The sequence below is a fragment of the Heteronotia binoei genome, chromosome 12 (genome assembly GCF_032191835.1).
Source record: "Heteronotia binoei isolate CCM8104 ecotype False Entrance Well chromosome 12, APGP_CSIRO_Hbin_v1, whole genome shotgun sequence".
NCBI lineage: Eukaryota > Metazoa > Chordata > Lepidosauria > Squamata > Gekkonidae > Heteronotia > Heteronotia binoei.
Genome location: NC_083234.1, coordinates 47,412,793 through 47,439,780, shown reverse-complemented (window position 1 = coordinate 47,439,780; position 26,988 = coordinate 47,412,793). Strand labels below are relative to the sequence as shown.

Genomic DNA, 26,988 nt, shown 5'->3' with positions numbered 1-26,988 from the left:
ATCACTTATGCTACACAGTTCACCCACAGCAATATGAAAGCTGGATCCTTTGTGACATAATGGAGACTTTCCCCCCCCTAAACTCATCTTTTGCTTTTCCATGCTTCATTTATTATAGGCGTGGGGTTTTTTTGCAAGCAGCATAAAAACACAGCATAAGACAGCAGATCAATAAAAATTATAAAGGAAAAGGCCTGTCGAAGTTTGGTTCACATTAGGTACCATCAATAATGATTCTAAAAGACAATTATTTAAAATTTAGGCAAATAGACTTAAAAGGGTCTAGTGCATTTCCACTGCCTTGAAATCTTGATGGCTTAGAAGCAAGGTACATAGTCTACAGCCTTACCTGATGCTGGTCTGTGCCACTTCAGACTGTCTGGGGAGGTCTGAATGTTTGAGTGTTCCTTGATATCAACAAAAAATCCCAGCTCCATAACTGCTGTTCAAAGCCCAGATATGCCACTTGTGTATTTTTCTATACAGGAGAAGCACTCAAGCACTTAAACTCCCATTTTCAGTCTGAAGTGGTATAATTTGACCACATGACTCTGCTGATCATGTCACTTGGGCCTTCATGTTGGGGGAGATTTAGCATTTGGTGGGGGGTTAATCAAGTTCATACTCAAAAACAAGACTCTAGAAAAAGGCTTCAGAATTGTGTGGGAAGAGAGGTACCCTATGAGTCATCTCAGGACTCTTTCTGACAGGAACATTGTTAGAAGACTTTTTTGGAAGTTGTAGTTGGTGGGTAAGTTAGGTTTGGTTGTTGGCCTTGACATTTGTCAGACTTGCTTGTCACCCACCTCTCCTCTAAGCCCAGTAGATGGGAACGCTGCTGCAGAGGATGTTAACTGTGGTGCTCAGGAGAGAGCGATCAGTCAGGAAGACAAGGAGCCCTTCTTCCTTCTCCTCAGTCTGCTGGTGGGGGGCTGTAGGAAGCTTGCACTAAAGGAGAAAAGAAAAAAAAATGTTGCATTCTCAGAACATGACCTGACAGCACCCCGTTGCTATCACTTTCCATTATGCAGAGCCAGAATTGTTCTCATGGCTATTCACCCTTCAGAAGAGATATTGATGTTTTCGTTTGGGCTGGTTTTGAGGAGAGGATAAGCCATCTGTTAGAGAATATTAAAGTGGAAACCTCTGTCAATCTACGGGAGTGAGAGGGCTCTGATAAACTCAGCAAGCACTGCCCCTTCCTCCAGCTCCTCTTCAAGATAAATTAAAAGAATTAGATAGTAGTGTCATTATGCCCAGAAACCCAGTTGTTCATATTTTAGCAGTAAACCTACTGTCTCCAGATGCTGGGGATTAAGGACAGAGGATTGGTTGTTGCCATGGTGCCCTGCTTATGAACTTTCCCATCTGGTTACTTTCAGTGGAGTTAGTCCACACAACTAGATCACATGGGCTAATTGTTCTTAGGCTGTCAATGCAATCCTAAACAGAGTTACACTTGCCTGAGTTCATTTAAGTCAATAAGTTTAGAGGGGTATAATTCTCTTTAGGAATGCACTGTGTGTTCCTTCAGACTGCAAGTTGGATGTGTGTGTCTCCCCCCTCCACTTAAGAATTATGTGTGCATGGAAAATAGATGTTAAGGAGAAATCTTTAGTCTAACTTTCTCCTTGGTTTGTTTCTTTAGTGCAGAATAGAGATCCTTGGATCTTGACCTTGTTGAGTCTTTGGGCACAAAATGCTGACGTTCCATCCAAGTGTTCCCCTGTGAGGGAGACAACTCTTTTTCAACGGGTGCTCCCTGAAATCACAATGGTGATGCCTTCTGGTTGACCTCACCTGAACTTTTTGGAAAGACTTGGTGATATCATCCAGGCTTGGGATATTCTCCTTGTTCATCTTGGTGACGCAGCAGGACGGTCCTGGCCAAGATCTGTACCCAATCAGCAGCTGTGCAAATACAGAATTCATGGGTATACTATAAAACCTAATGCACAGTCTCAGTCAAATCACCTTCTCGCACACAATTCTGTTCCTGCCTTCCTGTCAAGGATCCAGATTCATGTAGCTTCTTCCCATGTCCCTCTTACATGTAGAAAACCAAAGGATGCAAAGATTTGAGATGTGTGGAATTTTCAAATGTCTTGCAGTTCACACCAGCTCCTTTGCCAAAGTAGGTCCTTCTCCACTTAAATCAACAATTCTTGTACTTGACATTAAGACAGTATGCAAATCCTAGCTAGGGAAGGGCACAAACCGGTCCACAAATTACACTTTATGATGAATTTTGGCCAGTTTGTGGTTTGTAAACTGAAGTTCGTAGCAGGTCAACCGTCATGAACTTTCAAGCAGTTCATGGCAGTTTATGGATACATTTCCAGATAGACTGTCTCCAGTTAGTCTAAATGTTTACCAAACTTCAAAGCAACAGAAGGGGCAGAACTTGGAGGAGCATCCACAGGAGGTCCCCTGTGACTTTGTTGTTTCTAGCTTTTACAGGATTCATTCTGTACACTCCTGAACCTATGCCTGTCATTTCCCCAGAAAGCACTTTCCTGGGGGCACCATTTGGGGGTGGGGTTACTCAGACCCTGTAAACCCAATCCTCACCAAAAATGGAAGTCAGGTAGAGGAGGGTCAGCGGGTGATCCCTGTGATTTTGGTGTCTCTACAGGCTGAGGGGGCTGTTCTATCACATCACAAACCGTTCATTTGGCTCCTGAAATTTCATGATGGTTCGTGGTTCATGAACCAGGCATGCCACAAACCAAGCCACATTTTCCCAGTTCATGCCCATCTCTAACTGTAGCTCAGTTACAATGACACTAGGCAAGTCAGGAATCTTTAAGCTTCAGTTTCTTATCTACAAAAAGGGAATAAGGAATCATCCAGATTTCCCTGCCTGTGAATGAATTGTTGCAGAGATGATCTAGTTGAAATATTTTAAAAATTGAGAAGTGCCATATAACTTAATAAGAATAATTTCTGCAGCCTTAAAGATGAGAAATTTCCTCCAAATGAGGAGAACCTATGCTTCCAATAAGGGCATGCAGGCCATGAAAGCATGCATCTGAAAATGTGAAGCAGCAGTTGTGTGATGCTCACTCTTGCCCCTCAGGGATTTCCCTTCAAAAGATGCCAAACACATTAAGCAAACCTTACATTGCTGTAGTCATACACCACAGTGGCGGAAGTATTGCTATCCACACGGACATGGAATGTTGCCAGCCGCTCTTTCCGAGTCATGGAAAGGTGCTGCAGAGAACCATCTCCATCCAGACCTTGAATGGTCATTTGCAGGACCTAGATGGTACAAGAGAGCAACAAAGAGCAAAGGAAAAGAAGTGTCTGTGGATCAGAAGATAAGAGCAAGGAAATAAGCATTCTCTTGAAAAGCTAATAGTTAAAGAAGTCGCTCAGTCGACAGATCTGAATAAGCATCAGTGCCTTCTAAGGATGGGTGATTACTAGCTGTTGAGCACATTCCATCAGATTCAGCTGGAGAAGCCAGCAGAGCAACCAGAAGTTTGAGTTTCTTCACCTGTTGGCTGGGCAGCAGCTGTTGGGAGGGGGTTGGGGAACTGTAAAGGAATGCTGTTGGCTTAACTATCTGTCAGGGTTCCTGTCCAATCCTCTGCTCCATCTGCATATTTGTAACAGAACAGATATTACAACAGCATCATAATTCACCTGTATTCTCTTCTCAGAAGGAAACCCTTTGGAACTTCCTACAACTAGAGCAACTGGGAAACTGAAGAGTATATAGCAATTGCTTTGTCTAAACTGTGCAGGGATCAGAGTTTCTCCTTTTTCTCACAGCAGACGTTTTGTTGCCTTACATGATTCAACCCAAGACAGTAGGAGACAAGGAGGTCTTTGCCAGAGCACTTTGGCTATCTTTCCAGTGGGAAGAAGAAAAGACAGAGCTATTCCTGGTAAATTAGGTGGAAAGAAACTGTGACTCCTGACTAGCATAATTTCTTCTGGCCTTAAAAACCTGAAGCACTTACACATCTGACATTTGCAGTAGCTGCAAGATTTGATGCATTGATAGGGATGCCGGCCATTGATTGGAACACAAGACTGACATCGGTGATCAATACATTGATGAAGATCAAAATCATGTTACCTTGTGGAACCTTTTTTTTATTGATATGGATTAGCTAAGCATGCTTTTGAAGGTGATGAAAGAAAATCTGGGTATCAGCCTGCTCTGAAGCTTTGGGAGGGCAGTGAGCCAGGCCAAATAAAACCACTGCAGCTCCTCAGTGGCACTGTGCCTGCAACCTAACACTGTTCAGCACATTCAGCCACTGAACACAACTGGCGTGCGCGCCTGTGTGTGAGCACTGGAGGGAGAAATGAAAGAATAGTCAGCCAGAGTAGTGAGAATGGTGCATTTCAGCAGCAGCACCCTTTGCTTTCTTTAACTTGCTCAAATGTCAGTTTCCAGGGGAGAGGGTATAGAGAACACAGAGCCTGCACTACGCATACAAATTACGAGTTAAGGCAGGGGTGTCAAACTCATTTGTTATGAGGGTCGGATTTGACATAAATGAGACCTTGTTGGGCTGAGCCATGTGTATCATAAAATGTAATGTCAGGTAGCGGACATATAAACTTTATAAAGAGCACAGACACACAATTAAAGATTTTGCTTAAAATAAAACATGCTTAAAATATTAGCCCACTTGCAATATTTTGTGTTACAGTATCTGATAAATGTCACCTCTTGCTATGAATTATTGCATTAAAAACTGCAGACGATGTCTGTGCTGTACCAGTCTTGAATATGTGCTGTTCAGGTGTGCACATCTGTAAGCTGCAAACCTACTTTTGATTCATTGACATTCATTACAGACATCTCATGGTCAATGCTCTGAGCCTAAGACCCAGAGGAACATGAAGCAGCTGGGCATTGTGAGCTTTTGTACAGAAGCTGCTTCAAGTACTAGTCAATAACATGTGAAGGCACCACGGCACAGACTGAGGGCTATGTGCTTGTCTACAAAACTATAATTTTCCCCAGAAAAATGACTGCAACTAAAAAAAAAATACAACTTCCCTCCCCCCCCCCAAAAAAAAACCAACTACAAGAACAGAGAAACAGCCATGTACAGCGGTCAGTGTCAGCCTACTATCTGGGAAGTCTAAATTCAAGACCTCCAATCAAAGGAAAATGTGAAAGAAAAAAATAAGGAAAATTTGCTGGGTAAACCTGGGGTGGAAAACACTCTCAGCCTAATGCTGATATTTCTCTTCTAAATAGTTCACATGCTTTCCTATTGAGAAAGAGTGGCAAGGGAAAATGAAGCAGATGACAGCCAATTGCTGGAGGGCCTGATTGGAGCCCTCCGTGGGGCAGATCCGGCCCACGGGCCGCACGTTTGACACCCCTGAGTTAAGGGGTACTGTGAAGAGTGTTGGAATATAGCCATGTCTTTTGTACAAAAAAATCCTCCAGGGGGCAGCAAGCTCCAGCTAGGTAGGAATGTAGGGGTCGTACCTTCTTTCTAAAGGGGCTTTTGTCAGCAGATGCTACTCTTAGGCTTTTCTGCTAGAACAGTCTCTAGAACTTTCTCTGAGGTAGCAAGGTTTATCTCTTCTGGGTCCTATCCTGTTTGTTAGTTCCTAAATAAAGCTTTCTTTACTTTTAATCAGTTCAGTGTTCTGACTGCTGTTTAGGGTCGCTAGCAGCAGGAAGTAACCAACTCTACACTTCTAGGAACTAGTCCATAATTTACTGGAAAATTTCCCAGTGTGTAATGTTGTTGCCGTGGATGACTTGCTCCTGGTCAAAATTAAGCTAAGCTCAACCACAGTGGCATTAACAGCACTGCTAGGTTGCTCAAGCCAATCACATACACAAGCTTGCTTGTTGGCTCCTCCCCCTCTGATGTCAGCAGTGATGCAGACAGAGGCAAGGGGCAAGCTCACTTTTATCATGGTCACCAGGTGTGAAAGTAGCTGACATTTCTCACTCTTGTTTTTTTTTGAGGGGGGGGAGGCTCAGTGTAGAATACTGGCGGTACAACTTTTTACCCACTTATTTTTACTTAGGGCTTTTTTTGAGCAGGAACACATAGGAATGCAGTTCCAGCTGGCTTGGTGTCAGGGGGTGTGGCCTAATTTGCAAATATGTCCCTGCTGGGCTTTTTTTTACAAAAAAGTCCTGCTTTTACTACAGTTGTCACCAGCCACGTTTGCATGTTACAATGAATACACAAACAGCCTGCATGTATATGCATACACCTGTCCATAAAAAAGAGCCAATACCCATTCTTTACAAATGAAACCAGAGATCAGTACCTGGATAAACGTGCTTTTTAATCACACATTCAGTTGTACATGTGTTGAATATAACATGAGAATTATTCAACACAGGTATAAAGAAAAATCAAGTGTATACGTCACATGGATTGTACATGCAAGCTCTGTAACATGTGAACAGGGCTGGTATTATAGTAGGCTGGATATGAGCCAAGCAGTTCCTGCCTAGCAGCAGAGGAACCACTGGGCCATGGAGTGTTTTACTGTCGCAATCAGCACCTGGAATTTCCTGTACCTGCGGCCATTTTATTGCACTTACCGTTTCAGTGTGCTTCTCAGTTATATGCAGGCCCATCAGAAGGAAGCCCAAAACAACCAAGACTATCACTACCACCACAACCACAACAATCAAGAGCTTCTTGCAAGGGAGCCCAGGAAGTCGGGGGGATGCAGTATAATCCTGCAACAGTAGAAAGAAAGATGGAAATGGAAACACAGTTATAATAACGAATGTTGTTTGTTTCATCTGAGGTATAACAATTGGCTTGAAGTAACAATTTAAAACTCCATTGAAAAACAACAAACATAGAAAAGGTATGTAAGGTAAAGTCTATACTGGATCCTTTCTCCCTGCTAGCTTTCTATGCCAAGGGAGTATTTTTTCACATCAGCTATTCAGCCATGAGAGCCCTTCGTGTAGATTGAAGTGGCACAACCAAAACACAGTTTTACCACCCTAAGTAACAGGGGAAAGCAACAAGAGCCAAAGCGTATGCTTTGGAGGAAACTGTGGGAGGTTGGAATAGATTCACACAACCTTGGCTCCCATTTTGTCTTCCTCCAATTGACAGGTGACCCTACTAAGTGGAAGCTTGGGTGGCGGATGAAGAGTGCTGTTGAAGGCGGACGAATGGGAGGTGGACAGATCTGACTCAAGGGGCACAATCCAGTGGAAGTTCTTTTTTATGAGTCCTACTGAAATTAACTTGCACTGTTTTGTGCAATTCCTATTTATTTTAACAAGATACATGAAGGGGAAATTCCTTCTGGATTGTGCCTGTTGGAATTTTGGACCACAGTCACTAAAACTCCATGGGTCAACTCTAGCTGCCATTGCCATGGCTTGGAAGCCACACCTGCCATGATAAGAAATAAATTACTTCAGAAGGAGAGACTTACAGGTGGTGCCTCCATCAGAAGAACCTCCTTGCTGTCCATTGCCATCCTTGCCAACTCTGAGTGGGTTCTGCTCTGCTCTGCTCTTTGGAAACTTTCTAATATTTATATCAGATGGTGGGAACTAAAGCTCTGTGGGTAACACTTGTCTCTTTGAACCTGCTGTTGGCTGAGAGCCATATTTGGCTTTTGCCCTTTGATTTGGGAACCTGTTTTTCACTAAGTTTTTTCAAGGACAAGTTTGATAAGTGGCATTTGGACTTAAGTCAGCCAAGAGCCTATGAGGAAGCTTACCAAAAGCACAAGGGCCTCTTAGCAGCAAAGGGTCTCTTTGTCTTCTGAAGGCTAAAGTCAACTTGCTCTGAAAGGTTTGTCATGCTCCCATAAAGTTACAGGCTCCACTTGTCAATACAAGCAGGATTAAGGGCCCTTCTCACTTTTGATCAGTTGTGTCACAAAGTTCTTGAGATGTTCTAAGTAAGAACACAAGAACTTGATGAGAGGTTTCAAGATGCACACACTACTTAGCTCCAGGTACAAGAAGGATATTAGGAAGGGAGGGGCACATGTCAGGATTAGTGATGTTGCAACTTTTGCAGTGAATATGGTCAAACATATCTTGTTTAAAAGCCACAATCACCTAAACATCTGATTTGTTCACTTTGAATGGCTTTGCAGCTGTGGAATTTCATTTCCTTGTGGTAGAATTTCATTTTCCTGGCTTTGGATGAGCTTTTGCATCTCTTCAGTAGATGAAATTAGTTCTACTAAAAATCATGAATAGTCAAATAAGGTAATTAAATGATTTGAGGAGAGAACTGTGTCTCCCTTAGGGCTATGTGAAAATGTGCATGTGTAAATAATGTTGATAACATGGATTTCAAGAAACACCAAGCAGTAAGACTCGGGCCTTTTTGAGCAGGAATGCACAGGAAAGCAGTTCTGGCTGGCTTGGTGTCCAGGGTTGGGGGCCTAATATCCAAATGAGTTCCTGCTGGGCTTTATCTACAAAAAAGCCCTGTGTGGAAACAATGGCTATGTCAGGGGTGGCAGACTGATCTATGTTCACTGTTGGTTTATACCATAGGCTTCAAGCTGCAGGAAGAGACAACAGGTCTGTTGGTGACAGATGTGTAGGAAAGGGGGGGGAAGTAGGACTACCATCATGCTCAGTGAGAAGGTACACGTATAAACATTGCCAATTGCTGTCTGAATGCTTGAGAAATGTAACCTGACAAACAGGTCTGAACTGTTCACAAACAGCAAATTCATTGCTGGATAGCTAGCTCCCTGTTCATGACTGGTGAACAACCAGTTAGCTGAACCTGCAGGCGTTTGGTTGTCCCCTGTTGAAATGACAGTTAGACCCAATTGAAGGAAGCAATATGAAACAAGTGGCAGTGTTTGTCTTCATTGGTGGAAGGAAAATTTTGACTCCTGAGGCAGAAAATCCAAACAGTGCCTCCATAAATATTTCGGGCACATTTCCCCAGGAAATTCTGTATTTTCTTTTTTGCAATGAGTGGGAAGTACACAAGAGCATAACGTCATGACTGAAAGATTTCACTTATCTTTGGATATTATGTTATTGTACTACAGTGACCATTTACCTCTTGGATTATCTTGTTCATGCAGGTAAAAGACAGTTGTGAATTACTGCTATAGCACCACATTACACAATACTACAGCAGCATAATGCCTAATGTGTGTGGATGCGGTCTTATGCCAGAGTTCAGCCTGCAAATAGCAAATGTGCATGAGACAGGGGAAGGGAGAAAGTTATCCTTCCCTATCCATTATGCTGCTGCCTTTAAATCATGATGATCCACAGGAGGGTTACATGTGATAGAAATGCACTTTGAAGCCGCTGTCTGTCTGGATAATCTGCTTTATTCTCTCCCTGCTGTGTCCTCCCTGAGATGTGTATATTCTCTCCCCTGCAGAGGATGGCACAAGTCCTGTTCTTCTTGGGAGGGCCTGCGTCTTGTTTGCTCGTGACCATCCCGGCCCTTCTCCAAGAGGCTAAGAATGGCCTTCGTACCCTTTGCCTTTTGTTGTCTGGGACTCAGCTGTGCCTGGAACGAGAGTTGTTTGTGACCGTGCCACACTCAGCGCTCACAGGCAGCTCGTGTGCCATAAATTATTTGACAGCCACTTGAACCTGCTAGGATCACTGGGGATGAAAGAGATGAGGCAGCACAAAAGGTTGGGGGCAGGGAGGGATGGGGGAGCAGCAGCAGGGTGAGATGCAGAGATTGTGCCTGTTACCGGCTTTTGTGCAATATTGTTTATCTGTGACTAACACAATGCTCATTGTTTTGACGTGTTTATGGGTAGGAGGGGCTGAGTGTTGCAGAGACACTAGGAGTTATCGGGCATCTCTACACAAAAGCACTTAGCCCCTGTGGAATTCCTGTTAGGGACAGTTTAGCCAGTTGAAGAGTGGAGGACAGTTTGTTTTCACTGCAGCTAGGGTTGCCAACTATGAGTTGTGAATTTCTGGAGATTTGGGGGCAGAGCCTGAGAAAGATGGGGTTCAATGAGGGAAGAGACCTCAGCAGAGTTTAATGCCATAGAGGCCACCCTCCAATGCAGCTATTTTCTCTAGGGGAACTGATCTCTGTAGTCATCTGGTGATCAATTGTAATTCTGGGAGATCTCTAGGCCCTACATGGAGGTTGGCAACCATCACTGCAAAAGGGTTCCCAAGTGAGGTGCTGTAGTCTTTTCCTACAGCTTTTCTCTAGGCACCCAAAATAGAGGCACTAATGTACCGTTTGTGAGAATTTCCTGTGACTAAATCAACTTGTTTTTCAGCTTCTCTCCGTTCCCCCCTCAAGAGATTTTGACAAATTTCACTGACCAACATTAGGAGTTGTATTTTTTGTACTTCAAATATGAACTCTGCTTTTTTTCAATTTGAGAAATAGTTTGTTTACTGGAGTGAACACTGGAGAAATCACACACCTATACAAGTTTAAAAGTGATATTCTATGACAAACATTGGCATGGAGTAGCTCATAATGTGCATCTTTGAAATGACATTTGTTCACTGGGACAGAATCCCCCCCCCCCCCCCCGCAATGTGTACCTATATATTTCTCAGGACTAGCAGTCCAATAAAATATGACTTAAACATGTTAGCTTAATTCATATATGGTCACTCTCATATGCTAGCTTACTAACAAAGGAAGAGTGACCTGCTGGTTGTCCTGGATCTCTCAACAGTCTCATACTATCAACCACATTATCCTTTAGTATCACCTGGTATAAATAGATGGATGGTGTTGTGTTGGAGAAATTTTGGTCCTTTCTGGGGGGCAGAAGGCCGAAAGCAGTGCCAGTGGTCTTCTGTCCCTTCGCCTTTAGTTTATGGGCTCCTTAAGGTTCTCAATTGTTCCCTCTACTGTTTACTATCTACACTGAGAGTTAAAGGGAACTCTAGTGAAGGCCCTCTTGGTGACCAGGTGTAGACTTTGAAACTCTTCTAGGAGTTATACTTCATCCCCTCTTGACAGGCCTTCTGAGACCAGCTAAAAACCTTTCCAAAAATGTGTAGGGCTTTCAACTAGAATCTGTCCCGCACTTTAAAAATGTGGTCTTAATTTTCCAGTATTTTAAAAATTCTGATGCTTGCATCTTTTATCCTCTTCATTCCACCCTGGATAAGGCATCTTGGACCGCTTCTGATGGCTACAGCTATTCTGAGCAGCTGTATACTGTTCCATATGCAGCCTGCCTCTTGTTTCTTCTCCACCCCCTTAGTGACAATCCCCATGGTAGGGCTGCATCCTTAGCAATGCTCTCATTCTCCCCCATCACTCAGAAGCCTGGTGCTCTGCCTCCCCCTCCACCCCACGCACAAGGCTGCTGTATGTAGCAGCCTGCCAGTCTGGCTTCAGCGGCAGCCTGAAAACACACAGAGGTTGTCTGTGGAGGAGAAAAGAGAGAAGTCGAAAGAGCATCCTGTTTGGTGGCTGCAGCAGCAGCAGCAGCTACAACTGCTGGTTTTCCCTGGGGAAACTCCTTGACAGAGAGTTGGAGGGGGTTCTCTTCACTACGAGAGGAGAAAGAGGCCAGGAAAAGGCCATGACTGAGCTGCAGCCATTGGGGAAAACCTCCCTGAGGGGATCTCTTCTTCTCTTCTGCCTGCTGGGCCTGGCCTGTTTTTGGCTGCCTGCCAGCTCCCGGCGAGCCCCGAGACCACCCCCTTGCCCCCCCAGCTGTTCTTGCACGAGAGATACTGCCTTCTGTGTGGACTCGAAGAGCATACCCAAGAATCTGCCCCGGGATGTCATTTCACTGTAAGTGGCAAATCTGGAAATCACTAGCAGAGACAAACTGGGAAGTATGTATGCATATGTATGCATGGTGGTGTGTGTGTGTGGGGGGTGTTGCTGGTGCTTGTAGATAGCTACAAAGAGAAGTGGTCACCCTAGTGGAGGTCAGATTGTTGAGGGTAGAGGCCATTGGGTCTGGAGCCAGCAGGTGGAGAGATGAGGTTAGACTGAGGTGGGGTGGGCTAGATCTGCAACACTTGCTGGGAGCATCAGTCCAGAGTTTTTCAGAGTGTTGGGTTGTCATGTGGCAGCTTGTTTTCAGGAGTTACTTTGCAGTTGGGTAATGACTGATTTGTTCCTAGGGAAAAGGAAGCTGATTACAGAGCTTGCAGGGTGAAAAGGTAATCTGTGAGTTGGAGTATGTGAGATGTTACAGGAACTCTGTGGCTATACAAAGCTTTGCTAGTTCACACATGCATTGATATCAATTGATCAATGATGATGGGAGGATGGGGAAAAGGAAGCAGAGCAACGGCTTTGGCGAAGTGCTGTCACATCTCTTTAAAATGATTGTCTATCTTCAGCCTTTCAGAGCAAGCCTGCAAAATACTGAGATCTGGTTGCATCTTGGCTTTAGGCACACATTCAGTTTGCCAGTATTGTCTCAGCACCAGACAGTCCCCCATAATGGTGGAAAGAACAATACTAGCCTACTGTAGAAGTCTGTTGTACAGATTTTTTTGAGGCCATGCATGTCCTTTGAACACATGCAAATGCTATGTACATTTGTAAGTACTTATTACTGCATCACTGAACATGTGAGTATGCATATGTAAAGTGTCCCATGTGGTGGATAAACACAGATAGACAAATAGGAAATACGGGCGCATGTGCATAAGTACACAAAAGGGAATGCTTGACCCTTATGAAGCTGGATCCTGGCATACCTGTGGGTAATAGGTGGTACACAGATGCCTCAGAGGAAGCTGCAGCAGCCTAATTCTGACCACAAGCTTGGCTGAAAGTCTGTGTTAAGAAGTGGCTTCAGAGATGGAAAATGAGGAACCAGAGGAGATTCAAGGGAAATTTGTAAATCAGATCCCGAAGCTCCTACGCCTGGCAAAATATTTTCCCATTTTCAGTAAATCTAACACTACGGTGTCAATTAGGGCTATTCTATGGGTGCTTATCTCACACCTAAATCTGAGTGAGCCAATAAGTGGAGGTGGCAAAATGTCCAACTGCACCAATTCAAACTGCATCTTTTTTAGTGCTTCCTCATTTTTAAGGGAAATCAACCCTGACTGTTCCCTGGAAAGTCAGATGCAGAAGCCGAAGCTCATATACTTTGGCCACCAAATGAGAAGGGAGCACTCACTGGAGAAGAACTGATGCTGGGAAAGACAGAAGGCAAAAGAAGAAGGGGATGGCAAAAGATGAGATGGCTGAACAGCATTACTAATGTAACTAACACAAATTTGAGCAGACTTTGGAGGATGGTGAAAGACAGGAGGGCCTGGCGTGACTTTGTCCATGGGGTCTCAAAGAGTCAGACTCGACTGTGCGACCTAACAACAACAACATTTTTAAAATATGTGTGTAATAAAATAGCTATTGGAGAAAGAGGCATACAATAGGCCATTCATGGTGACAGTTTACTAAAGGGTTTGCTGTCCTTGTTGATCCCTCTGGGCATGTTTGCAATTCTGAAAAAAAGACATTGGGTGCCACCTAAATCTCCCCCATAATTTTTTGAAAAAATAGTTTCAGTTCCATTAAACATTCACTTTTTTTAAAAAGTAAAATTTCAGTCTTTGTAAGGGCCAAAGAAACTTTCAGATAGTAATTACTTAAGTGCAATTGAAAAAAAATGTGGTGAATAGCCTTTGCCATCCTATGAAAGTCTGCAAATGGGTGAATCCAGCTGAATTTAATACTGGGGAGTCCATAAGTCTGTTTGGTGGATTTTGTGGTTGTGTGTTGGAGAGTTTGTGGGGGTGAATATGAGAGAAATTATTCTGGATGTGGCAGGCACTAAGAGGGCAGGGAAGGTTTTCCTAGCTGGAATAGGGGTAGCATAAGTCATCCTTCTCTGGGCTAGGGTTGCCAGTCTCCAGAAGAAGAAGATGATATTGAATTTGTATTTGCCCTACACTCTGAATCTCAGAGTCTCAGAGCGGTCACAATCTCCTTTACCCCCCCGCCCCCACAATAGACACCCTGTGAGGTAGGTGGAGTTGAAAGAGCTTTCATAGCAGCTGCCCTTTCAAGGACAACTCTTACAAAAGCTATGGCTGACCCAAGGCCATTCCAGCAGGTGCAAGTGGAGGAGTGGGGAATCAAACCCAGTTCTCCCAGATAAGAGTCTGCACACTTAGCCACTACACCAAACTGGCTCTCCAGGTGGTGGCTGGAGATTTCCTGGGATTACAAAGGAGCTTCAGGTGGCCAAGATCAGTTCACCTGGAGAAAATGGTCACTTTGGAAGGTGGGCTCTATAGCATTATGCCCTATTCAAGTCCCTCCCCTCCCCAAACTTTCCTCTCCTCAGGTCTACCTACAAAATCTTCAGATATTTCCCAACCCAGATCCAGCAACCCTACTCCCCCACCTCTACTGGATATCTTTTGGCTCTTCTAATAGCTCCTTTTCATTTTGTGGGAAACCCTTTCATTTCTGCTGGCATTAAAGCTCTCATTGTGGTGAAATAACTTATTTTTATGTATATATGATATTTATTATCAATCCACAGGATAGTGGTGAGGTGAATGGAGTGATATAGTTTCAGTGGTGAATGGAATGAAATACTGGTGAAATAGCTTCAAGCAGCCCACTGTCTCCATGAAGACAAAGTTTAGCTGAGAGCTCAGGCATTCTTTCCCTTTTATTCTGCAGCTACTACCCAGCTTCACAAGATGAAGCTAGACCAGAACCCCGCTATCCTCCCATTACCTTTTGCATACCTCAAAGCTAGCTGGAGAAATGATGTAGGGTAGATCAAGGACAAAAGTTGGGCAGTGGAAGGGGAAGGAAGGTGGACACTGTCAAAGGAAACAGTAGAAAAGGAGGTGATGTGGACATGGTGGGGGAGGACAAAGAGAAGGAGAGGAAAGGGGAAAGGGATCAGGAAGAGGCCAGAAAGTGGGGTACCAGGAAAGAAAGTGGGCAGGTGCCAGGGAACACTGGTGAGTGCCAATGGCTACTAAGTGGGTTTGCTTCATGTAAGAGGATACCTCTGCATGTGGAAACAAAACAATACATTAACCTCTCCAAACAAGGAGTACTGAAATGGTGTTGTCCAAGATTCTATCACCACATTCTGAGTAGCTTGGGAGAAGTCTGTACAAGCAGCGAAATGGGGTAGTATCATCCTGCAGTGCCAGGCTGGACTGTACCACTTGAAACTGCAGATGGAGAGGATATCATTGTAGATATGGTTTGGAGCCATACAAAGGGTTGAATGCTTTCCATGTCAAAAACCCCCTGCAAGTAAATAAACAACATATCTGGGAGGGAGGCTGCAACCCTGACTGCTGTCCTGTTTCTTTTGGAGTACAGATTTTTTTTTAAATGCAAAAATATGATCCCATTCACTTACATCTCATCTCGTTGCACTGTTATTCTGCAGAAGGTCTTGGACACAATTTAAATGATACCTTAGTGACATAGGAGCCTCTGCCCTGTGGCTGCTCCTGTGTTTCCAAGAAAGCACATAATGGCTCCCCTCACACAGGATGGGCAGCTTTTGTGGTTCTGTACCCTACCTATGATGGTTGCTGGGTTGGGTGTCCATTGTGGGTATAGTTTGTACCCATACAGCTGTCGTTTTCTTCAGAGGAACTGATCTCTGCAGTCTGGATATCAGTTATAATTCCAGGAGATCCTTAGGCCCCACCTGGAGATTGATGGTGGCAGCTCTTCAGCATCTGCATGCTATTGGAGGAGGGAGCTTGCTGCAGGGATGTAGCCTTATTTCAGTTCAACACTTCTTTTAAAGGATAAACTAATTGAGTTTCATCCAGCAAGCCTCCAAAGTCTGTGGAAGACCATAAAATGAACTTCATCTCCCTTTAAGCAGCAAATCCTGCAAATTGACCCCCTCCATATCTCTTATCAGGAATTTCTGATACTCTGGCAGTTCCTGTTGCTTGCTTTCTCTCAAACTGTACTGGCTAGATCTGTCTGCTGGCCAATGTTGATGCCTGCATTGATTTGTTTAAGTGGTTTCTGAGCCCTTCTCCAGCTAGCCCTCATTAATCACAGCAAATGGAGAGATCTTTCAATACATACCCCCCCTGCAGGGATTGTGTAGTAGGTGCAATTCATTAGCTGTGCTGAGCTCCCATTCGTGAGCAAGCTGTGCATGTATGTGCATGAGTGTGTGTGTGAGAGAGAGCGAGTGCACCATTATCAGACGGATATAATGGAGGTGGGGTGATGCAGGACTGAGAAAGTCACTTAGGTGAGGAGATGACAGGAGCAGATGATTAGAAGATACTCAAATATGTACTGATGGTTCTTGACAGCTGGTGATTACAAGATACTGGAAATAACTTTGCTTGAGTTGGGGCAGTTGTAATTTATACACTGACAAGAATGGCATCCAAGACCCCTATCAAAACTACATTTGCAGAACTTTTATTCCATTTTAACACTCACAGCTTTCCTTGGAGAGTCCTGGGGGTCAAGTAGTTATGTGCTAAGAATTCTTAGAAAACTGTAGTCTCTACTTCCACACAGATTTACACCCCAGAACTGGATTCATGTGCAAACTAAGTAAACCACAGTTTAGAGTCTCAGATTATGATGGACCTTTAAATAAATAAACTCCTAAATATGACTAAAATTAATAATGTTGTGGACCTTTTAAAGGGGGCTCAGATTGTTCCTAGGTGATCGTAACATCCCAGTCTGCCCCTGTTTGTACAAGAAATTTCACAACAGGAGCATCAGCACTATGGATTAACCAGTGATTCCCTCTCTTGAGGGTAGTAGAGTTCACGGGGCTATGTGAACTGCACTGGCTGCCGATTATATACCGGGTCCAGTACAAAGTGTTGGTCATTACCTTTAAAGCCTTATATGGCCGAGGACCTGCCTACCTGAGGGACCGTCTTTCCCCATATGAACCCCAGAGAGCACTGAGGTCAGCCGGGAAAAACCTAATGACCATTCCTGGGCCGAAGGAGATTAAATACCAGAATACTAGAGCACGGGCATTTTCAATCGCGGCCCCTACCCTATGGAAACGACTCCCCGAGGAGGTGCGTGCCCTGCGGAACCTTGATCAGTTCCGCAGGGCCTGCAAGACCACCCTTTTTAAACTTGCACACTTGGACTGCTAAGAAGATCGGTAATTAAAGATCTGCCAATGCAGTTTGAAGACCTATACCGCTGAATAACTGTACTTATTGGATTGGTTTTAATGTTATTAAGCTTAATGTTTTATATTGTTAAATCTAAAGGTTTTTATCTACTATTGTATGTTTTTATAAAATGTTGTTAGCCGCCCTGAGCCTGCCGAGGTGGGGAGGGCGGGATATAAATAAAATTTATTATTATTATTATTATTATTAGAGTTCAAGGTGTGATAGAAAGCTGAGAACATTTCTCTGTACCTTGACCAAAGTACAGATCCTGGGATTCTTTGTGAAAGTTAAACTGGCAAAGATGCAATGTAATTTTGTAGGTAGATCTATATCCTACACCATCACACCAGTGTTCTATGTTGAACACAAACTATGCACTTGTTGCTGTTGTTATTACTACTATTACTACTACTTATGATGCCAACGTTCTGTGGATTAGGGATGTATTCAGTCTCAGCCTTGCTATATCAACACTTTTGAAGTTCAAATGCTTCCTTGTGACAGGATAAATCTTCTCCCCTATCTCTTGCATCTCGCTTACTGTTTCCTTCTCTTTTGCAGGACACTGATAAATGCAGCATTCAGCGAAATCAAAGAAGGCGCCTTTGCTCACCTTCCATTTCTGCAGTTCCTGTATGTTCTTCACTCTCACTGGGGTGTTCTTGGAATGGAGGGTTTGGGAATTAGTCCATATCTAGTCTTACTAGGGGAATGGCTTCATAGGGCAGCACCCACTCTACTTGTTGCAGCAACTGATGGAAGGGCTCATTCTTTCTCAGATTGCTTTAGAACATATGCTTTCACTGGCCAGCAATAGTAAGCGGTGGGGGGGAGACTAGATCCCCTCCTAGTGGGGCAAGAAAGACTAACAAAGAGCCCAGTATTCCTGGTATTAGGGTGCAGATCACTAAATTCACTCAGCTGGAGTAGGAGATATTATTATTAAATTAAAAACAAGTTTCTGTCTACTTACTGTAATTTACTCTGATTTTAAGGGTATAATCAGGGCTTTTTTTGTAGAACATTTTGCTGCATGTGTAAAATGTTGTGCCTGCTTATTTTTAGGGTATTCTTTTATAGATCCATTTTGTTTTAACTGTAGAACTCTGTTGTCTTAAACTGCCTTGAGCCTCCTGATTCTTCCAAAGGAAACTTTAAACAAAATGAGAACATGATCCTGGTGGTGGTGGTGGGTGGTTAGTGATCCCTTTTGTATCTAATGTCACCACTTTAACACCTTCTCTTTTTTCCCTTTGCAGGCTGCTGAACTCCAACAAGTTCACCTTGATTGGGGACAATGCCTTCATGGGACTCCCGCACCTGCAATACCTGTATGAACAACGGGGAGTCTTTGTCTAGCACCCAGTCAAAGCAGAGAGGGGATGGTGTAAAGTTGGCATGATGACTGGGCAGGGAGGGCTGCTAAGTGGCAAAGCAGATGCTACTGTGGGCTAGAAGAATAGGGATATTCTGTGAAGGGTAGGAAGGAAGAGGGATATTCTGCTCCTTGAGGGGACTGATCTTGAGGGGGATAAGATAGATGTCCTAAGGGTATTAAGCCTTGCAAGAAGTGCTTTGCAAGCAGCTTCCGGGCATTTTAATTTTTACTACCACTTATGCCTCCAGATAGCCATTTATCTGGAGGGGGGAAGTGCTGCAGTGGCCTAGGAGCCAAAAGGCAAGGGAGGAGAGGGTGGCCATGCACATCCAAGGCTGGTATAGAGAGCAGGTGCAAGGGAGAGTGTGCCAGTAAGGCAGCAGAGGGAATCCAGCCGAGACCCTGCCAAAGGAGATCAGCTCTGAGAGTCCTGCCAGGGAAGTGTTGGCATATAGGCAGCGTGTACACCTTGTTGTGATTGGGGTGGAAGGACAGATGTCCCTCTGTGGAGCAAGAAGATTCCTCAAGCAGCATCAAGGCACAGAGCAGTAAGACGACATTTTGTTCTTTGCCCTCAGGTTCATCGAGAACAATGACATCCGGTCTCTGTCAAAAAACACCTTCCGTGGGCTCAAATCCCTGACGCACCTGTGAGTTAGCACTGGCGCAGAAGCATACTTTGCGTGAGCCTGGAGCATAAGCTAAAGGGTGTATGACTAGTTAGTGTGTAACATACCAGTGAGATTAGCATAACGCCTGTCAATCTGTCTGGAGGAAGGGACAGCTTTTGTATTGCAAGGCCCCCAAGGGTTGCCTGCCGCCTCTGTGCTTTGAGCACAGACGCATTGCATGCTGCTGCAGGATCTCTGCTCGTGAGAGAGAGGTCATCCAGGATCAGTGTGGAGAGCTGGGTTGCCCTGCACCACAGTGGTGCATCAAGAGAGGTCTTGGAAAACTATGCATGTCTATGGGAGAAACTAAAGAGGTCCAATTGGAGATTCCCCTGGAATAGAAACTAAACATTCTGCTTATGGCCTTGACTTTATCCTGCATATTCCATCTGAGTTCAGTTCAGCTCTTATGGCTATGATTATTGGATTAGGAATGTGTAGGAAATCTCAGGAGCTGAGATGAAGGGGGCTGAGCACATTATCTACTGGTGAGGAGGCAGCCCCACATAGTGTGATGCTCCTCCCCATGTCTTTAAGAAATTATGCAAATCAAGTCCTCGATCTCTTGTTATGATGACAGTGGTTCTCCTTGAACTGAGCTGAAAGGGGAGACTGTTTTCTGTGAACTTTTCATCAGCATGAAAAGGTGCCTGTTTCCCTTGTCCTCCTAGTTGGCTAGGTTTGCCCTCAGTGATGCATCTGATTGGCTGTGTAGTGTTGAGATGACTTCACATTTGCTGTGTGATTGCTGACTGGGTAGGATCACTCTGCAAGGAAGAAAGAAGCCCCAACCAAGAGGAAAATTGCACTGAAGAACCAGCAGCAGTAGACAGGGAAGACAATACCTATACACAACTTTGAGAAATGGTGAATGTTTGCATGTTTGGGGTGGGGTTTCAGGGAATATTTCTGCCTCCAGTTTCACAAAGTACTTCTTTCACTTTGAAAAAATAATGGGCAAGCATTCAGCTCAGGTCTGCCTCTTTCTTTCTTTCTTTCTTTCTTTCTTTCTTTCTTTCTTTCTTTCTTTCTTTCTTTCTTTCTTTCTTTCTTTCTTTCAGATCTTTGGCCCACAACAATCTGCAGACGCTGCCCAGAGACCTCTTGAAGCCGTTGGACATCCTAAGTGATTTGTAAGGTTTTCCCTTACCTTGTTTTTAGTAATTTACCTTTAGAATGTGAAGATCCACAGCTGTTGTGTGCTTTACTTCCCAGAATCAGGGCAAATTATGCAAATTCACCAAAAAACAACTGACCTATAATTGTACCCCAAAGGTTCTGCAACTTAAGTAATGCAAGGGCCTGGGGAAAACAGAAGATTGTGTCCCACATGTTACAATTCAGATATATGCTAAACAAATGTACATACTATGTACTGTAAAATGACTGGGTTTACATTTGTCTTTTTGTCTGTGATATGTATGCAAGGACATTTAGCATGATCATTGGCCTGAAAATGAGGTGTCCAATAAACTGCAAAAGCAAGGGCAGTATCATTTGGTGCATGTGAGGGAAAGTTATGCAGAGTTCACCAGTAAGGTGTGATCCCTTTATTCTCCTAGAACTTATGATACAGAGTTAATGGTAATGAGTTAATTTCCCAGAGAAGACAGAGACTCCTGCCTACAAGTGTCCTGTAGGACAAGACTGGCAAGGAACAGCAGTAAAATTCATTTAGAGCTGCGCAGATTGATGAATCATCGCAATTGCTCTAGCCGCTGCTGGGGAACAGATGACTCCAAATCAGCAGCACATCTAAGCCTCAACCCAACCCAGGTGTGGTCATGCACTCAAAATACATTTGATTGACCAGTGACCAGTTCAGATTTTCCAGTCCTCTCCTGATGGAGATTAAGCACTTGTTTCTATATATGGGGAATACTCAGAGACCGTACAACTTTATTCTTTAGAACTGAAGGGAAGAATTCCCAATCCTCCAGCGACTGTTCTTGAATTGTCTCTCCCCAACAGAGATCTCCGAGGCAATTCCTTGACCTGTGATTGCAAAACCAAGTGGTTGGTGGAGTGGATGGAAAGCTCCAACACTACCGTACCTGCTGCCTTCTGTGGTAGCCCCCCTCAGTACCAAGGGCAAAAGATCCGGGACTTGCCACTCAAGGATTTTGATTGCATCACTACAGGTTGGAATGGCTGGAATGTGTGTAGATGATGGAGCAAAAGTATGGAGAGAAGCAGAAGTGATAGAGCAGGATAAGAATCAGGAAAATACTTAGATTTGGTGGGCATTTCTTTCTTTCTTGAAAAAGTTCACATATGTTTGAAGAGGCATTTGAAAAACATAGCGGCATTTCTTACCAGCTTTTTCTGGCTGCCTGTAACATCTGTGAAACAGAAAGGAATTAAGCAGCTGAAACTTTCCCCATCACAGTATCTCTGAGGTAGAAAAAGCAGCCCACTGTGTTATTGGTGAGTTGACTGGCACTACATGATTTGAATGGGTTATATTGGCCTCTGTCCAACATAATCAAAAATGTTATAAAGCACATTTGAAGAGATCTGACCATAAGGAAGAAAAAGAAGAAGACTGCAGATTTATACCCCACCCTTCTCTCTGAATCAGAGACTCAGAGTGGCTTACAGTGGCTTACAATCTTCTATATCTTCTCCCCCCATAACAGACACCCTGTGAGGTGGGTGGGACTGAGAGGGCTCTCACAGCAGCTGCCCTTTCAAGGACAACTCCTGCGATAGCTATTGCTAACCCAAGCCCATTCCAGCAGCTGTAAGTGGAGGAGTGGGGAATCAAACCTGGTTCTCCCAGATAAGAGTCTGTACACTTAACCACTATACCAAACCAAAGGGTCAGCTTTAGTGTGAACAGCCATCCTTTAAGCTACAGTCTGGGGGGTGATTATAAGGGACCAGGAAGCCATGGGCTTATTAGGCTGCATTACTTCATTTTGTTTCTTGGAATCTTTCCCTTATCAGACTTTGTGGTGCACCAGGTCCTGCCCTTCCAATCTGTGTCTGCTGAGCCCTTTGTCTATGCCAGTGACCTGTACGTGGCTTTGGCCCAGCCAAGCTCCAGCAGTTGTACCATCCTCAAATGGGACTATGTTGAACGCAAGCTGCGTGACTTTGACCGCATCCCAGGTAAAGATGGAGTGGGCAGGGTAGATAATAGGAAAATCCAGGGCTTTTTTTGTAGCAGGAACTCCTTTGCATATTAGGACACATACTCATGTTATAGCCAATCCTCCAAGAGCTCACAGTAGGCCCTGTAAGAAGAGCCCTGTAAGCTCTTGGAGGATTGGCTACATCAGGGGTGCGTGGCCTATTATGCAAAGCAGTTCCTGCTACACACACACAGAAAAAGTCCTGGAAAAAATCTTTCCCATTTCCTATAGTGGAGTGAAGCCTCAAGATCAATGCCATGAAGAGTAAGGACTTGGAAATACAGCAGAAAGAAAGACGCCTGACTGCTTCCTCTACACCCACTAATGGCTCCACAGAAGGCAGATAGAAAAAAAAAGGGGGTGGGGCTCAGATAGTTCTGGCTCTAGGCAAAATGGATATATTTTTTTAAAATAAACGGATTAAGAAGAAGAAGAGTTGGTTTCAAACCCTGAAGGAGTCTCAGAGTGACTTACAATCTCCCTTCCTTCCTCTCCCCACAACAGACACCCTGTGAGCACTGTTCCCTGTAAGCTGTGGAGTCTTATGAGCTAAAATTCTACTTTGTGAGCTATTGGCATTAAAGTTGTGAGCTACTGCATAAATAAATTAGTTTGCTCTAGGGCCATTTTTCCTGAGCTGAGACAAGAATGTGTGAGCTGGAGGCTAAAAAATTGTGAGCTAGCTCACATTAACTCAGCTTAGAGGGAACACTGCCTGTGAGGTAGGTGGGGCTGAGAGAGCTCTGAGAGAGCTGTGACTGACTCAAGGTCACCCAGCTGACTTCAAGTGGAGAAGTGGGGAATCAAACTCAGTTCTCCAGATTAGAGACCACTGCTCTTAACCACTACACCAAACTGGCTCTCTTAAAGAGTTGGTGCACCAGCATTGTGGCTAACATAGCAATCTATGAACCATGTCACCTAGGTGGACAAACTGCAGACCTGAACGTTATCCTGGCGGGGTGGGGCTTCTGTGTATTTTTGATCTGCCTGGGGGACCATCATTGTCTATTAGACATGTGATCATATTAAGTCCTTGCTGTTTTGCAATGACTGGTGGTAATTTACCCTGGAGCTATTGCCTTCCCCACCACTGCCCACTGGCCAACATATACACATAGAAGCTGTATTTCATTACAGACATCCATTACGAACTTTTGAGGACTCACCTCTTCCGTTCAAATTGATTCCAAGGCTTCATTTTTGCGCCTAAAATAAGTAAAAGCAGGTAGTGTGCTTTATAAGAGAAAGCCTGAACCAGATGTCTGTAGCCATTCAGATTGTCATAAAGTGTACCTGCCTAAGATACAATGCTGCTGATTTCCTTTTATCTGCTGACTCTTCTCAATTCCTCCATTACAGCTCACTCAGCTGTTTACTGCAAGCCAATTGTGGCGGAGTTGCAGCTGTATGTTGTGGTAGCCCAGCTCTTTGGCGGCTCCTATATCTACCGCTGGGACACCAACATTGACAAGTTCATCAAGATCCAAGACATTGACAGCCAGAAGATCCGAAAGCCCAATGACATTGAAGCCTTCCAGATTGAGGGTGAATGGTTCTTTGTCATTGCAGATAGCTCCAAAGCTGGCTCTACCAGCCTCTACCGCTGGAACCAGAATGGCTTCTATTCCCACCAAGACCTGCACTCTTGGCACCGAGACACTGACGTGGAGTATGTGGAAATAGATGGCAAGCCCCGCCTCATCATCTCCAGTAGCTCCCAGGTGCCCATTATCTACCAGTGGAACCGCTCGCAGAAACAGTTTGTCCACCTGGGTGATGTGGCAGAAGTGATGGATGTACAGATGGTCAAGCATTTCCGGATCAAGAGGGACAACTATTTGTGCCTGAGCCGCTACATTGGTGACTCCAAGGTGGTCAAATGGGAAGGGCTGAGATTCACAGAGCTGCAGACCTTGCCCTCTCGAGGTTCCATGGTCATGGAGCCTTTTCGAGTCTCGCAGCACCAGTACTTGGCCCTGGGCAGTGACTTCTCCTTTACCCATATCTACCTTTGGGAAGAAGAGAAGCAGAAGTTTGTCAAGTTCCAGGAACTCTCGGTCCAAGCTCCGCGAGCATTCCACCCGATTCCCTTGGAGGGCATGGATATCCTGCTAGCACCCAGCTTCAAAGGAAACACATTGGTCTACAAGCATATTGTGGTGGACCTCAGCTTGTAGAGTGGGTGGATCACTGTCCTCCCCCTATAAACACAAAGACATTATGCCTGATGAGTTGCCCCTCTGCTGAAGGGCATCAGAGCACTATAATCACTCAAAGCAAAGCTGCTTCCTCACAGTCCTTTAAATACCCTCCCCTATATATGTTTCTCTCTTTCGTATGAGTAAACCAATGCCCTCTGTGATGCACAGGCTTCTACTGAGTATGAAAGGGAGCCAACACACACACACACACACAAAGAAAAACACACACGCTCTGTTGGTGTGAGTGCTTATGCAACAATGCATTCATAGATTTTATAACTCCATATCCATGTCCCCTCCCCCTAAAAAAATCTAAAATGTAGCTGGGATAAAATTTTGCATTAATACAATTTCTAGGGGATTTTCAAAATTGGAAATGCAGATTTTTAAGGTGCAGATTTAAAATCTGAGGATTTACTTGACCATTCCCCTCTCCAAATTTCTTTCGGTGTCAGTGAGCGCATAGGAGAGTCACCTACCACACACAAAATGGACTGTACTCACCGGAAAGAAAAGTCCAAAATATGAATCGTGACCTTCCATGAACTATTTGAGGTCTGATGATGAGAATCTGATATTTGAACAAGTGCCATATTTTTTTTTCTTGGTTGAAACTCCTATCTTGGTGCCAAGTTTTGGTCACTGGAACAGCTATGCATACCTAATTGCACACCAAAAGCTCATCACAATATTTAGCATATGTGTACTTCCTTTGTGAAGTGATCCATTGAGTGTGCATGTGATGAATAGCTAGATGGCCACTGAATGGCCACACGGGTTCTGCTTCTGTCTGGAAATTTTTCTGAACGTTTCTATGTCCTCACAGGATGGCTTGAAGAATCCATCCTTTCGGTGCCAAATTTGTATGCTAGACAAAGCCATTTAACATCCCAATTATTCAAATTAAAACATTTCCAGGTGCCTAAATCAGTCTGTAATGTGCATGTAAAACCTACATTGGCTAGAATTTACATTCAGTTTCTCTTCCACTAAACAACATGAACATGTGGCACAAATAGTATAAAAATGATGCTCTGATGTACTTTTTGGAGTCAGCTGTGAAAGTCATACAAACCAATTATGTACATAACCTTTGCTCAATAGGTCTGTATTACATCAGATGGCATGTAGGAGGGGAGTAGTTTTGTATGATCCATCAAGAATAATAAAATCTATGCATATAGAAAATGAACTTGCCAGGGAAATATTTAGGCTGGAATTAATCTCCCTGAATCTAGTTTTCTCTGTGCAGAAACTTTTGTTTTTAATTTGTGGGAGCATTGAACCCCCTGCAGCCTGGTGTAGCCCAGGAATAGGTTTAACGTGATTAAAACAACCCCCCCCCAAAAAAAAGTGATGTGCACACTGGCTGTTAGGTCACATCAACATAGCTCCAATTTAGAGGTTTTCTGTCAGAATATCTGCAAACCAAAGTACACATTAAATGAAAATCTATGTTACGGTATCCTGGCAACATTTGTTTTACAGGAAAAACTGCTTTGGGATATACAGTTGAGAGCAGATAAACTATGGTGAAGTGCGGGAAAGGGAGCTTATTAAATAGCTCCCCCCCCCCACTGTTTCTCTGCTCCAAATCACATTTGCATGCTTTTCCATTAGGCTTTCCTCATGGAGTTTTTACATGTGTATGATGTATAATTTGGCCTTTATTCCCAGAAAATATGACAATTAACAGAGTTTGACACTAGCTATCTGCCTGATTTACTTCATGTTACCTGTGTGGGATGGTGGAAAAGGATATCCCCCACCTCATTTTTTGCTTCTCTTCCAGTGCACTAACTGTAGTGCAGTCAGCCAACATTGGGAACAATGTTCCCTCTAAGCTGTGGTGTCCTGTGAGCAAAAATTCTACTTTGTGAGCTACCGGCATGAAAATTGTGAGCTATTGCATCAATTAGTTTGCTCTGGGGCCATTTTTGTGAGCCGGAGGCTAAAAAACTGTGAGCTAGCTCACGCCAACTCAGCTTTGAGGGAACATTGATTGGGAGGTGTCAATTAACAACACACATTTGTTGGCAAGTCACTGATCATGAAATATGATTATTGTGCAGGCCACAAGCATAAGGCGAGCTGCTGACTGGTCATGGATCCTGAAACCAACAGCAGCTTTCTATTTAAAGAAAGTAAGTTTCTAACTCTCACGGTTGCAGAGGTTTTTGAAAATGTGATGGCATGATAAAGCAAAGCCATGGGGAAATTCCACTGGAGGTCTTCAGGGACTGAGACTAGACTGCCGTCTGTCGGATGCTCTAGTTGTGGGTTCCCTGCACTGAACAGGGGCTTGGACTAGGTGGTGTCTGAGGCTTCTTCCAATGCTGTGATCTTAACATAGCAAGTAGGAAGAGGTATATTTCATTTCTTGATTCCGAAGCCCATTTCCAGAATTTTGAAAGCCTAAGCAAGGACTTTCCACATCTTAGGACTACCCCACAGAATATGAGCAAGGGCCATCAGCTGCAGCCTAACATTCACCGTGCTAGAGGAGCTGATGCATACTGATTATATGCAGTTCAGTGATAAC

At 44.1% G+C, this 26,988-nt stretch overlaps 2 protein-coding genes across 2 annotated transcripts; one reads left to right on the top strand and one right to left on the bottom strand.

Annotated features, from left to right (window-relative positions):
• Positions 1–94: 94 nt before the first annotated feature.
• Positions 95–7,489, bottom strand: SFTPC (surfactant protein C). Its single transcript, XM_060251110.1, has 5 exons — positions 7,411–7,489; positions 6,551–6,691; positions 3,124–3,264; positions 1,801–1,911; positions 95–948 (listed from the first exon to the last, which is right to left on the bottom strand). The coding sequence occupies exons 1-5, from the start codon at positions 7,453–7,455 to the stop codon at positions 814–816; spliced, it is 573 nt and encodes a 190-aa protein (XP_060107093.1). The 5' UTR covers positions 7,456–7,489; the 3' UTR covers positions 95–813.
• A 3,745-nt stretch (positions 7,490–11,234) lies between these two features.
• LGI3 (leucine rich repeat LGI family member 3) lies at positions 11,235–25,215 on the top strand. The gene is made up of 8 exons (XM_060251316.1): positions 11,235–11,711; positions 17,618–17,689; positions 18,316–18,387; positions 19,013–19,084; positions 20,167–20,238; positions 21,077–21,246; positions 22,055–22,219; positions 23,605–25,215. Exons 1-8 carry the CDS (start codon positions 11,497–11,499, stop codon positions 24,420–24,422), a joined length of 1,656 nt encoding a protein of 551 aa, XP_060107299.1. The 5' UTR covers positions 11,235–11,496; the 3' UTR covers positions 24,423–25,215.
• Positions 25,216–26,988: the final 1,773 nt, after the last annotated feature.